The 12,316-nt window shown below is 38.7% G+C and overlaps 2 protein-coding genes across 3 annotated transcripts; one reads left to right on the top strand and one right to left on the bottom strand.

The window, feature by feature from the left end:
• The first annotated feature begins 5,481 nt into the window (after positions 1 to 5,481).
• On the top strand, positions 5,482 to 7,642 carry LOC131436682 (uncharacterized). 2 transcript variants are annotated; one of them, XM_058605542.1, is made up of 6 exons: positions 5,482 to 5,628; positions 5,727 to 5,823; positions 5,882 to 6,501; positions 6,580 to 6,847; positions 6,912 to 7,172; positions 7,245 to 7,642. In XM_058605542.1, the coding sequence occupies exons 2-6, from the start codon at positions 5,776 to 5,778 to the stop codon at positions 7,536 to 7,538; spliced, it is 1,491 nt and encodes a 496-aa protein (XP_058461525.1). In that variant the 5' UTR covers positions 5,482 to 5,628; positions 5,727 to 5,775; the 3' UTR covers positions 7,539 to 7,642. The 2 variants fall into 2 exon arrangements, with proteins under 2 accessions (XP_058461525.1, XP_058461524.1); XM_058605541.1 differs by having other exon boundaries at positions 5,882 to 6,847.
• On the bottom strand, positions 7,594 to 9,658 carry LOC131436681 (N6-adenosine-methyltransferase MT-A70-like protein). Its single transcript, XM_058605540.1, has 3 exons — positions 9,346 to 9,658; positions 7,819 to 9,289; positions 7,594 to 7,750 (listed from the first exon to the last, which is right to left on the bottom strand). Exons 1-3 carry the CDS (start codon positions 9,551 to 9,553, stop codon positions 7,636 to 7,638), a joined length of 1,794 nt encoding a protein of 597 aa, XP_058461523.1. The 5' UTR covers positions 9,554 to 9,658; the 3' UTR covers positions 7,594 to 7,635.
• Between the last annotated feature and the right edge of the window lie 2,658 nt (positions 9,659 to 12,316).

Here is a 12,316-nt window from a genome sequence, read left to right as displayed (position 1 = left end):
TGGCTGGACCGATTTTGATCAAACTAGTCACAAATGAAAGGTCTCCCCGTCACCCAGAACGCTATTGAATGGTTCCACACGGTAATAGCTATCCAACAAGACTTAGATTGTTGAAATCCGTCCATTTTCAACGGAGATATCGACAACTGGAAAATGCATAAGCGACTTTTCCCCCTATTCCAGCAGTAGGAGTGTTGAGCGCTGTATGACAAAGCAATACTTGGAAGCAACGTGAAACACGATTTTTTATACTGTTACATACAATTGTTTCTAAATACCAAAAATACTGTGTACAGCATCCTTTTTCATGACAATTTACCTCGGACCGATTTTAGCACGGTTTGTTTTTGGCAACATAATCGTTCGAATACGACATATGTAAACCAGATGATGGCAGCATTTTCCAGTTGAAAGCAATTCCATAATTATATTGATTTAAACTACTTACAGCAATAAATGCTGTAAGAACATAACAACCAACGACACGACCAGGCACTCCGAAGAAAAATCTGAACAAAAATTGTTCGTGAGTGATTTACCGCCAGTTACCATAAATATAGCGACCCCTCGATAATCATGAAAATAATCTTCTTGAGCAACACTGTTTAAGTTGCTATGAACTAGTTACCAAGGAGCGCTATAATAAATAAATAAATCATTTGAGAAAGTTTTATTACTTTTATATAATTTTAAATTTTGTTTCAACTTCCTTTTTAGATTTGCGCCAAACACAATAGTACAATAACCAAATCTGGTACTAGAAGTAAAGTTTGCGACAGAAAGGCGTCATTCTATATCATCCACAGCTACTCATTAGCTCTAACTGCAGTGTAGTCATTTAACTCATCCATGATGATGCTCTTCCTTTTTAGAAATATCCAATTGAGTTTCCGAAACACATCACTTTTGCTTAACATACTGTTAACCAACCCGGAAGTTAGTACCAGTCTTCATGAAATGAAAATGAGACTTCATTGTTGAATTGTATCTCACACTCTTTACATTCGACTACTTCAACATGTTCCAGCAGCCTTACGGTAGACCGTAGTTACAGTCTCTTTTCTGTTTGAGACACAAATAATCAAATTGTTTGAAGGAGACCTGTTTGTACTGGAGGCTTTCGATGTGCACTTCAAAACCTATAATTGCGATCAGATTTAATATACTGAGAAATTTGATTCCCGTCCTGTTCAAGTGCATTTCATATTCATCAAAGTATACACGCACTTTGCGAAGACCTCAAATCACTGAGAGTAGAAGTAGAGGAGGAGTTTCCAAAATATGACAGCGCATTGTTTCACAACATGTATGCTGATTAGCAACGAGGGTTGAACCGACGACACGACCAGACACTCCGTAGAAAAATCGGAATAATAAGTGTTCGTGAACGATTTACCACCAGTTACCACAAATATAGCGACCCCTTGTTAATTATTGAAAATACTTTTTCCAGCAACACTTTTCTGGTTGCTACAAGCTCGTTACCAAGGAACCTATTTTGTAGCACAAATAAATAAAAACAAACTATTATTCCATTAGATAAGAAACGTTTTCGTTTGGCATCGCTAGAAATTCGATTTTAGGTCAACGGAATGGCATATATCGTTAAGTAGGTAAAGATTAACATTATTTATAAACGTTTAGAAATAGTAAACAACTTTTTTCTCTATATTTAGTGCTCTGTAGTCATATCACGAATTCCCAAACGATTAAAAAAAACTAAAGAAAATAGCCCTTACGGTTGGATGCGGTTTCTGTTAGATGTTTACGACGATCTGGATTGAATTCTCGGATATCTGTAGCGACCCCGCTCCCTAAACTCAAGCGTAGACGTAATTTTTCCGCACTAATCGGAAGTGAAAGGAAACAGAGGAACAACAGTCACTTGCTCTTAAGATCTATTGAAGAAATGAATTGAGAAGTGTCCATTTTGTACTAGTTTCGCTATGCTCTGATTGAATCTAACAATATACATATATTTCTTTTATAAAATATTACACTAGAATGAAGAACCTTTTGATTTCGAATAAACAAACAATAAAGAACGAGATAAGATGTTTCCATTCGTAGCGAAGTATATGATCTACAATTGATGTAAAAAAAAGAGTTAAGAGTTAAGTTTATTTTGTGCATCTTCTGCCTTTTTGGGATTCACTGGGTCAAGCTATTCCAAGAAACAATGATCACCTCGAGCATTACGTCCGAGTAGTAGTCGGTAGTAATCAACCGTGCGTTTATCTTCCGGTTCGCGGAAATCACAATTTGTTGCAGCTGTGAGGTCATTTATATGTTGTAATTGAACAACATACGTAGCCATGGATAACTGTTATTTAAAATAAACAGCTTTCGAGCTTTGTTGCCAGTTTCAATATCTTTTCAAGCAATATCGTTTTGACATTACCAGTAACTGAGGGGTAGTTGAATTTGCGATACAGTTTTGATAGACGAGTGGCAGGTCGTGTCGTCGGTTGAACCGACGACACGACCTGCCACTCGTCTATCAAAAATGTATCGTAAATTTAACTACCCCTCAGTAACTGGAAATGTCAAATCGGAAACGCCAGTGATTTTTTTCTAAACTGGCAGCACAAGTTGATATATTTATTGATTTTGAATAACAGTCACCATAACCTTGGTTACTGCATATCGAAGGCAAGATGAATGTGAACAAAATAAATTTCAGGTCGGTTATTATATTACGGAACATTTTAATGGATTTACCTGACTCGAGCGGAATGTAAAAATTGAGGAGTATGAGTTATGTCTTTTATAAAGCCAAGTTCAAAATTCAGGTCTTGACTTGATACCGTTGTGTGAGAAAGAAGACATGGAAATGACCGACAACGAGCTGAGCGAGGCTAGTGCTCTGCGGTCATAACGAACGGTAAAATGATTTCTTTGTGGAATTCCGCTAGTAATCCTCGAATAGTGGCCAACAAGGTGAAATACTGTTTCCACTGCTGCGCAATCAACCGACACAAAACAATTTTGACACCGGCATATTACACCGAATCCTACTGCCCAGAAAAGCTAGCAGTTCAAGTGTACGGATGAATCTCTGGAAGCAGATCATTGTCCTCGTTCGTTGGTTTCATCCATAGTTTCGATTAAATTCCGAAAATCGAGTTCATTTAAATGCATTTCTGCTTAATTTGGACAAAGTTTAACACTAATAGAACTATTCTACCGCTTTCAAAACATGTTTTTTTGTTTTGGGGTTCCTTGGTAACTAGTCCATAGCAACTTAAACAGTGTTGCTCGAGAAGATTATTTTTATCATTTACAAGGGGTCGCTAGATTTGTGGTAACTGGCGGTGAATCGTTAGCGAACAGTTTTAATGCTGATTTTTCTTCGGAGTGCCTGGTCGTGTCGTCGGTTGAACGATTTGGAACAAGGGGCGAATTGAAATGGTTTTACTTTAGAATGTCATTAGAAAATAACAAATATGCTTTCAATAAATTCTGATGATCCGACTGATAACAAGTTTCGCAATGACGGATTGAATGACTGCAAAACTTAACACCATTTAAAAACTCATGTACATAGCAGATAGTCATTATAGATCTAAGTATGGTTACGTTGAACTATTTAACAAACATCCATGAATCTTGAATTGTCTGGAAGTCATTTTTAATATGTTCGAGCACCAGCAAACCTTAACGAAGACCTCTATCCGATTAAACTACATGATAATTTCACTCGAGGCAGTTTGTTTTGTTTACATTTCTCAAGTCTCCAATATGCAGTAACCAAGGTTATGGTAACTGTTATTTAAAATCAATAATCTATCAACTTGTGTTGCCAGTTTCAATAGTTTTTCGGGCGATTTCGTTCTGACATTACCAGTTACTGAGGGGTAGTTAAATTTGCGATACAGTTTCGATAGACGAGTGGCAGGTCGTGTCGTCGTAACAACCATATACCATTCGAATCAGTTCGTCGAGATCGGCAAATGCGTGTGTGACAAATAATTTCACTAAATTTTTGTCGGAGATGACTCAACCGTTTTCTACAAACTCAGATTCATACGAAAAGTCGTATGCTCCTAAACAAGGTTCCTGAATTATGTTTGGATTCGATTTCTGTTTCCGGAACTACAGGATGATGTGTGAAACGAAATTAAAATAATGCAATTAATTTTTCTCGTAGATGGCTGAACCGATCTAAGATTCAAATGAAATCTAAGAATCATCTATGATTCAAATAAGAGGTCTTAAAATCCTATAAAACATCTTACTTTTTAGTCAGACCCGACTTCTGGTTTAGGAGATACAGGGTGATTATAAATTATAAAAATGGCCATTTCACATAAATTAATCAGGTTTATCGGGTTTGCAGATTTGGATAGTCGATTACATAATAAATTTATTTCAGTTTAAGCGGTATTCGTTTTTGGATTCGGAATGTACCCCCAAATTTTAATTTGGACTATAATTTCTCAAAGACGTCTACACACTCCTCAGATGAATTTAACTGATTTCGGCTACACCGATTTTAGAATTTCGGTTCCAGTATCGAATCGTTTCTCAAAGCTCAATCATTTTCTCAAAAAGGCCAAATCGAACCTCAAAAACAAAAACTTAATTTAAGGACTCAAGGTCCCATACAAAATTGATGAATTTTATCCGATTGTGGAATTACAGATGATGAGTTTTTATTTTTGTAATCTGTTGATATAAAAGGTCGAGGAGGTTTTATGCCTGCTGGAGAGAGATTGTAAATTGCAGTTTTAGCGGGATTACCCTAATATATAAATTTTCGCACAATTCGGTAATTTTTTACCGAATTTTCAACAGCTGAACAATTCGGTAATTAAATTGTTTACTGATCATTCGGTAATAAAAATCTTGTTGAACTGTCAAAAATATCGAAACAGTTCTGCAAACCAAATGCAATCATTTAACGAAAGATTCGGTAATTTTGTTACAATTCTGGATTTAAATGAATTTACGGGATTTAAAAAAACAGCATATCAGTTTGTCAGTTGTTGCCGGTAAAAGTTAAGACAATAATGATACTTTGTGTCCCGGTTGACCGAAATTATGAGCGCCTTCCTGCACACTGCACAATCCGTCGAGTCCATCAGAACGATACGTGTAGGTTGCAAGTTACACATGGTAGTATGAAATTATTTTCTGCCTATGAATAAACAAATAACTGATATTCTAAAAGCATATGAAGTACTCTTGGAATCCGTGTGTCCGATTTGATGCCATAATTGATCCAGCGAATCCGGTTGGAGAATGACTTCCAGGTCACGGGTGCCCTGACAAATTTATAACCAGTGCCACGTGGATTTCTACTCCGGCGAAATATTTAGAAAGTTTGCCTCCGAAAAAATATTAAATGCATGACGCATCTGCCCAACTCACGCGTACGTTATAGTTGTAAACTATTCAACGTGGAACTTACTATAGCGCCAAATCTTTGCCATCGGGCTGATTATTTTTGTTAATTTTATTTTACAGTGTATTAGCAAAATGTGTTGATTCGAAATAAATAAACAGTCGAATGGACTGCAGTGTTTACTGATTACTACTAATTTAGAATTAAGTAATAAAATAAGCCACGATCAGTTGAATAACAGTTACATGAAAATGATACATTCATGAATATTTTGGTTTAGGGTAAAGACCGTTTTCTACTGACTAGTAAATTGCAATAGTTATTCTCTCTTTTGTGAATGCCAATCGAAATTTGACAACTGTTATTATTAATCCTGCAGCGCAATTAAAACTATCTAACAAGTGACTAAATATGCTTCATTTAAAGATATGATTATATCTGAGGATCATTACAGTATCTTAGATCTTCCAAACGAGGTAAACTACAGAGGCAAACATTTACATAACAGTTTTAAATCGGTTTTTTTTATTATAGGTACAATTACAAATATTTGACTATTTAGATTTGAATACTCGAAAAACTACGTCGAGAGTATGTCGTCTATGGAACATACTCTCCTTCACCGGCCGCTGCATGGGTCGTATCTGTCTTCATTTGAATGTGGAAGGCAGTCAGTTAGAGCAGGTTGTGACTATTTTGAACGCTAGCAGTCGAAGATACCGGCATGTCGTGATAAATTTCAATAATAGATTTGTCACTAGTATAACTGGATTACGCGTTAGCGATGTACTGGAGAGTTTGGTAATGATTGGCATGTCTAAAGTTACTGATTCGCAGCTGATCGAGCTATTGGAGGATAATCCTAATTTGAAAAGGCTTTTTCTGTTGGGAGATCGCATTGACAAATATAGAAAGACCCGCTTGTTCGAGTTGCCTACCATGAGGATGGTGGTAAGGAATGTTGAAAGGTTCCCTTGTTGGCTCGAGGCGCTTTCAGTGGATTCTACTCTGATGATTCATCGACTGAACAATCTTTGTGTGCTGGTACCTTCGTTTTGTACGTCGGCACGATCAATCAATCAATCGATCAATCGCATATTTCCCGATGTCAGGATACTTCAGTTAACTGGCACTGACCTATCCGTTGCCACCGTGTACGAAAGATACCGTCTGCAGCTGGAGAAAATTTCGATTCTATCTCCTGAAAATGATTTTTTTCTTCAATTCTGTAGGATAAGCTTTCCAAAACTTGATTATTTACATATAGATCGATTGGAAATTTCGGATCAACAGACTGAAACCAGTTGCGTTAACTTGTTCAGGAACGAACTGCACTGTGCCCGCCTTCAGACACTGATACTACATCCCATGTTCATGATCCGGACAGCTATTTTCACAACCATTTGCCACTATTGCTTGGCTCTAAAAAGGCTGAAGCTTTCGTTGGACTATCTGGATGGAGATGCACTGAAACAAGTGACTCGTTTAAGAAATCTACAAGTAAACAAAATCATTACTTTGTCGCGGATTTTTTTTGTCTATACTATTATTCGTTTATTTCAAGAATCTGACTCTCCACGGAACAGCATATTTCCACGACACATCTCGTTGGTCATATCAAATTACAACGCTAACTACGGTTTCGATCGTGAAGAATCGGTCTCTGATACCGTTGCTGCAATTTATTGCAGATATCGCACCAAATTTGCTTCATTTATCATTAGAAGATGTTGAAAAGCCGGAGGAAATGTTTCGCATTCTACCGACACTGGCGGGTAACCTAACCCATCTCGAGATGAGTTATTCTCGAAACGCTGATAGACCGGTAATAATGAAACAAAATTAATAATCTAAATAAAAATGCATTGTTTCTTTTTCAACGGAAAAACATTTACAGCCTTCCTGTCATCCATCCGGTTTACTTCGAAGCATGGAGAACTTGGAGACAGTTGAAATTCGACGGGTAACCATCAACCACGGCATACAAGGATGGATTCAGGACGCGCCCCGTTTACGAAACATAACCATTATCGATTGTGCGACCCTGAACGACACTCATCTGATTATATTGACAACCATTTGTCCGAAACTGAAACAGCTACGGCTTAGCAACTGCCCGGGAATTACGGCGAATGGAATTACCGAGTTTCAATGTCGCATTCCGTGCTGTACGGTGACAAACGATATGTGAACTCGTATAGTTGAATGTTCGTAAACAGAAACAGAACAAGCCAATGAAAGACAACTTAGAAAAAAAATACTTTATTCGTGCAAATATAGACTATAAATTAGGGATTCTTTCCGGGTGTCATGCAGTTTCCGTCGGGGTATCGCTTTTGAAATGAGCTGATAAGTTCAGGATCAACTAACCGAATGCCATCCAGCTGATTGCCGAGTGTTATCCTGAAAGCAATTTGTAAAACACGTCAACTTCGGCTATAGAATAGAATGCCAACAAACTGAAATCTTACCAATTGGGTTGGACATTGTGAGGTCGACCGAAAAGTTCAATTTTCCTGGTCCCGGGGCTCAGCCGTTCGATGATGCCATAAATCTCATCCGGTTTGTGACTGGTCGCCCGTACTTCGGCCACGATGACGTCGCAATCCAAGCCTCGATTCAAATTCGGCGGATTTCCCTTCATTCCCACCAGGCAGTGTTCCTTGCCGTGGTTCAACCAATGGCCGGTTCGTCCGGTACGAATTATTCGCTGCAGTTGATTGGTTTTTACCCAAATCAACTCATCGACTCGTTCGTAACCCCACAGCTTTAGACACTCCCGGCCAAGTTCCATGGCTCGGCCAGTGACCCAAAGAAATATTAAACCATCGTCTTGCAAAGCCGGAACTCCCAGCTGTCTCATCTCGTCGTCCGACATGGTCCCGTACGGTAACTCCATGTGAATGTCCCAGGGCGGATCGGCCATGACCACAGCGAACTTGCCCAGAACGGTCATATCTAAGTAGCGCAAGTCACACTGAATCCATTGCGGCGGATACAGCGTAGCGCAGGGATCGACGGTCCGTTTGGATAAGAGCGATCCATCTCCTTCGAACTTCGATCCCGTATTCAACCCAACGTACGTATCGACCTCGTAGTGAACATACTTGCAGGTGTCCATGTGAAAACACGTGTTCAGGAAACTGCAATCTCCCAGTGATTCGTCTGTATGTGATTGAATTATTTTCTTAAAATGCAACTTGTTGCATAAATACTTTGCATTGTCATTCGGTTCTTTTTTAATCTCTACGATTTCAAACCCGTTATTATCATCACTTATGATAACATCGTCATCATCTTCCTTCTTCAGGTGGGCATCATTTGCTGCCTCCAGCGAGCGCAAACATTCGATCCGTGTCCCATGGGGACAAAACTCCATCACCTGAGCGCCACCCTGCGATTTAAACTTTTCCGCCAACGAGCGCTCCTTGGCCGTAGGTTTAGTCAACAGTTCCAGAATTTCTTCGCCAACTTTTTTGCTTTGTTTCTCCCGGGTCGAGGGCATCGACAGCAGTGACATGATATCGGATGTATTACTCAGTAGACTCGATTCACCCGATTTTCGCTGTGCCTCTTCTTTAATCGATCCGGAGATCAAACGAGCTAGTTTCATGTCGGAATCCTTCTCTATTTTAACACCCTTTCGTTTTGTACCTTCCCGTTCATTGTGATTGAGCAGCAAGTCATCGTACAGTGACTTCAAGCTGCCATACTCAGCGGATATGACCTCGTAACCCACCATTCCAGCTATACTGACTTCCTTCATGTTGACCAGATTCTGACCGGACAGTTTTTGCAAATAGTACAGTATCGAATCACTTGTTGTTGGTTTCTGAATTAACTTTTCCACTCGCTGTCCGATTTGTGTCGAATTGGTCGGCAAAATTAGACTGCGATCGGCCAGCACTTGGACTAGCGTCTTTTCGACCTCTAAATCAAGATCTAAAGGAGAAAAAAGAAATAAGTGTTTCACCACTTTCTAATTCCAAAGCACTTACCTTGCTCCAGTTTAATTGTTGTCAGGAGAATTTTACTCTTGTCATCGCCACCGGAACCACCGGCTTCTGTTTTAATTAGTCCCACTACACTGGGACCGGGGCTACTGCCACCGAGCAAATCCTGGCGTTCTTTTTTGCGCTTCTCTAGCCGTTCCCGCAGTGTGTTCCGTTTGGCTTTGACGGCCTGAATCTCTTCCCAGGAGGACATCGTGTTCACGGCGGCTGACGGAACGCTTGTTTGCTGAAACTCGGGAAATCTGATCTTAACCGTAGCCAACCGAATGCAGTATTCTGTTTACACACGCAGGCATCAAAATTTTGTAAATAACTTCAACTGCTGCACAAGGGGTATGTCAATGGTAACAGTTACAAACTGATAATCTGTTTTATCGACTAATTTTTGGTACACTGAAAAGAATGACGTGTACTGATTTTCTGTTGACCAGGTAAAACAAATTCACAACGGCCAATAATCCATCCGACGACGCGGCTAGGCACTCAGAAGAAAAAAACGGAACAGAAAGTGTCGGCAAGCGATTCACCATCAGTTACTGAAGTGATGGCTACTCGCTTTAATAAAGAAAAGTAAGTTCAAGCAATACTATCTTGATTGCTAAGAAGTCACCGTCACACGCTAGCAAAAGAACACATAGTATTAACGAACTAAAAATATTTGATGGTATCGCTGGAGAAAACCAACTATAACTTATGTGTCAAATAATGTATTGTTTTATTCTTTCACTTTGGGTTGCTATTACAGATCAGTTAGTGATGCTGCAAGAGCTGAAATCAGTTTTTTGTAAGCGACGCTATGGATGTAAAAAGGACCTTTCTTGAACTCATCAATGAGATACACTAACAGAACGAAGCTTCTAAATATATTACTATATCGAGTTGATTTTTTAACAACAAAAAATTGATCCTAACTCCAAATCCGAAAGATTTCTTTTTGTCAATTTCAATTTTTAGTATTCTATTTTTGTTTTCTCGATCAACTGAAGATTGCTTAATATGTTAAGTTCCCACTACTCACTCGAAACATTTTATGTGATATGATTTAACAATGATTGTGGGGACGGGCATAGCGTGATGGGTAAGTCGATACCTTTCACGCAGCCCGTCTGGGTTCGATTCCCAACCCCGCACATAGGGTCAGAAAGTTTTTCTGGTCCGAAGAGACGAATGACCTTAAGGTTAAAATCAAAACAAAAAAAAACAATGATTGTGGGAAAACGGGTTTCCCACGAACAGGTTAAAACAGCGGAAAAACTTTCCCAATAACGGAACAACCGGCAATAGCGTAAGTTAAAGGAAATGAATAATTTACACGGGACCGATTAGTGTACACGTCTTTATTCGTCGCTTTTCTGTAGAACAGTAACATTTAGTTTTATTCACAGCTTTTGTTTCTCTTCCTTGTGTTGTCAGCAGAGCTTCCAGATACGGCGTTAGCTAAAACATCCCTCCACTTTATTATAGCTGACAATGATTTCCAAACTAGTCCCTGCAATCCAACAGCGCGCGAAAACACATGGTAAGGCCTAACCCAAGTAACAATTCGAATGCCTTATGGTTCTGATCATACTAAAAAAAATTTAATTGATTCTGCAAGCACTACCAGTTTTATGACAATTATAATAAGTGCCTCATAAAGGACTATTCACACATTTCAGTTCCGTGACGGTTCAGTGACAGTGCCTTCAGTGCGCGGTCACTGTTCTTTTTTATCGGAACCCTTCCGTTCCGTTTCCGTGCTGTTTCCGTTCCGGCACAGCAAATACAGTGACATACCGACTTCAGTGAAAATAAAAAATATCGGTGACGACGAATTTGAGTTTGCCGGACGGACGCTACACTGACGGCGAGCTGCACTGAAACGGCACGGTGCCGGATAGGTGTGAATGCGCGCATAGAAAACAAATGAAATAATATCAGTATCTGTGCACGGTGTCGTTCCGGCACTGAACCGGACCGGATATGTGTGAATAGTCCTTAACAAGTAGGGTAACAGAGGTATTTTGGCCACTTCATATATTTTGGCCCACCTAACAAACTTTATCGATTTCATCGGATTTTATCGATGTTAAGTAAATCATTTTGCATCAATTTGAAGCTAATCACATTAAATTACCTATTGCGGAAGGGGTTTTTAAAGATATTACAATATTTGGTGGATATTTTTATAAAGTGGGCCAAAATAAAATCAATCCTAAAGTGGGCCAAAATAAAATCAATCCTAAAGTGGGCCAAAATACCTCTGTTACCCTAATATAGCAGTTTTAAATTCTTCTATAAAATCTTTTGTCCGGACTAACAACTGAACTAAAACTCTTTAAAACATTACCAAACCTCACAAAAACGAACAAAATAATTCAGTGGTTTGTTTATGTATTTTCATTGCGTTCATTCGAATTTGAATATGTACGTGTTATTAGAAGTGTAAACAAACCACTGATAGCTGTCAAAATATATACTTGATTCATCGGCAGTTTATTGGTAGTTCATTCGAGTGGTCGTCGTACAAAACCTAATTGTCAGTTCAATTTTTTCATAAATTTAGAGTCTAACCGATGAAAAAATCATTATTTTTCCAGAATTATCGTTCAACAAAATAAATTCAAATGTTTTGCATGATAAAAAGCATCATTCGAACAACATTTTGTAATTTTTTCGTGAAACAAAGTTGAGAAATAAGTCGGTTAAGAGGTATTTTTGAAGACGCTTTTTAAAAATCATGATTTGCGGTGTCCACTGTATCTCACCGCAGACTAATCAGATGTGAACAAATGAACGCAGCATTAGATTTTTTATCGTGACGTCACAAATGAACAAGAATTCATCCTTGACATCCTTGGTACTGCTTACAAACAAGCTTGAACAAAAATCGAAGAAAACATCTCAAACAATCATCTTTACACTTTGCAACTAGTGACTTTTTATTTTATAAATCTCAAAAACAAACCGTACCCAA

Source organism: Malaya genurostris, chromosome 3, assembly GCF_030247185.1.
Source record: "Malaya genurostris strain Urasoe2022 chromosome 3, Malgen_1.1, whole genome shotgun sequence".
In the NCBI taxonomy this organism is placed as follows: Eukaryota; Metazoa; Arthropoda; class Insecta; order Diptera; family Culicidae; genus Malaya; species Malaya genurostris.
This window is presented reverse-complemented; position numbering and strand designations above follow the sequence as displayed.

What these genes read in the sequence shown, in the direction of transcription:
- LOC131436681 (XM_058605540.1), bottom strand. Translation starts at nt 9,553, where the DNA reads ATGTCCTCCTGGGAAGAGATTCAGGCCGTCAAAGCCAAACGGAACACA. An exon ending in AACAATTAAACTGGAGCAAG is followed by an intron (nt 9,290 to 9,345) that starts GTAAGTGCTTTG and finishes TTTCTCCTTTAG; the next exon opens with ATCTTGATTTAGAGGTCGAA. An exon ending in CACAATGTCCAACCCAATTG is followed by an intron (nt 7,751 to 7,818) that starts GTAAGATTTCAG and finishes AATTGCTTTCAG; the next exon opens with GATAACACTCGGCAATCAGC.
- LOC131436682 (XM_058605541.1), top strand. Translation starts at nt 5,776, where the DNA reads ATGATTATATCTGAGGATCATTACAGTATCTTAGATCTTCCAAACGAG. An exon ending in TCTTAGATCTTCCAAACGAG is followed by an intron (nt 5,824 to 5,881) that starts GTAAACTACAGA and finishes TTTTTATTATAG; the next exon opens with GTACAATTACAAATATTTGA. An exon ending in CTCGTTTAAGAAATCTACAA is followed by an intron (nt 6,848 to 6,911) that starts GTAAACAAAATC and finishes GTTTATTTCAAG; the next exon opens with AATCTGACTCTCCACGGAAC.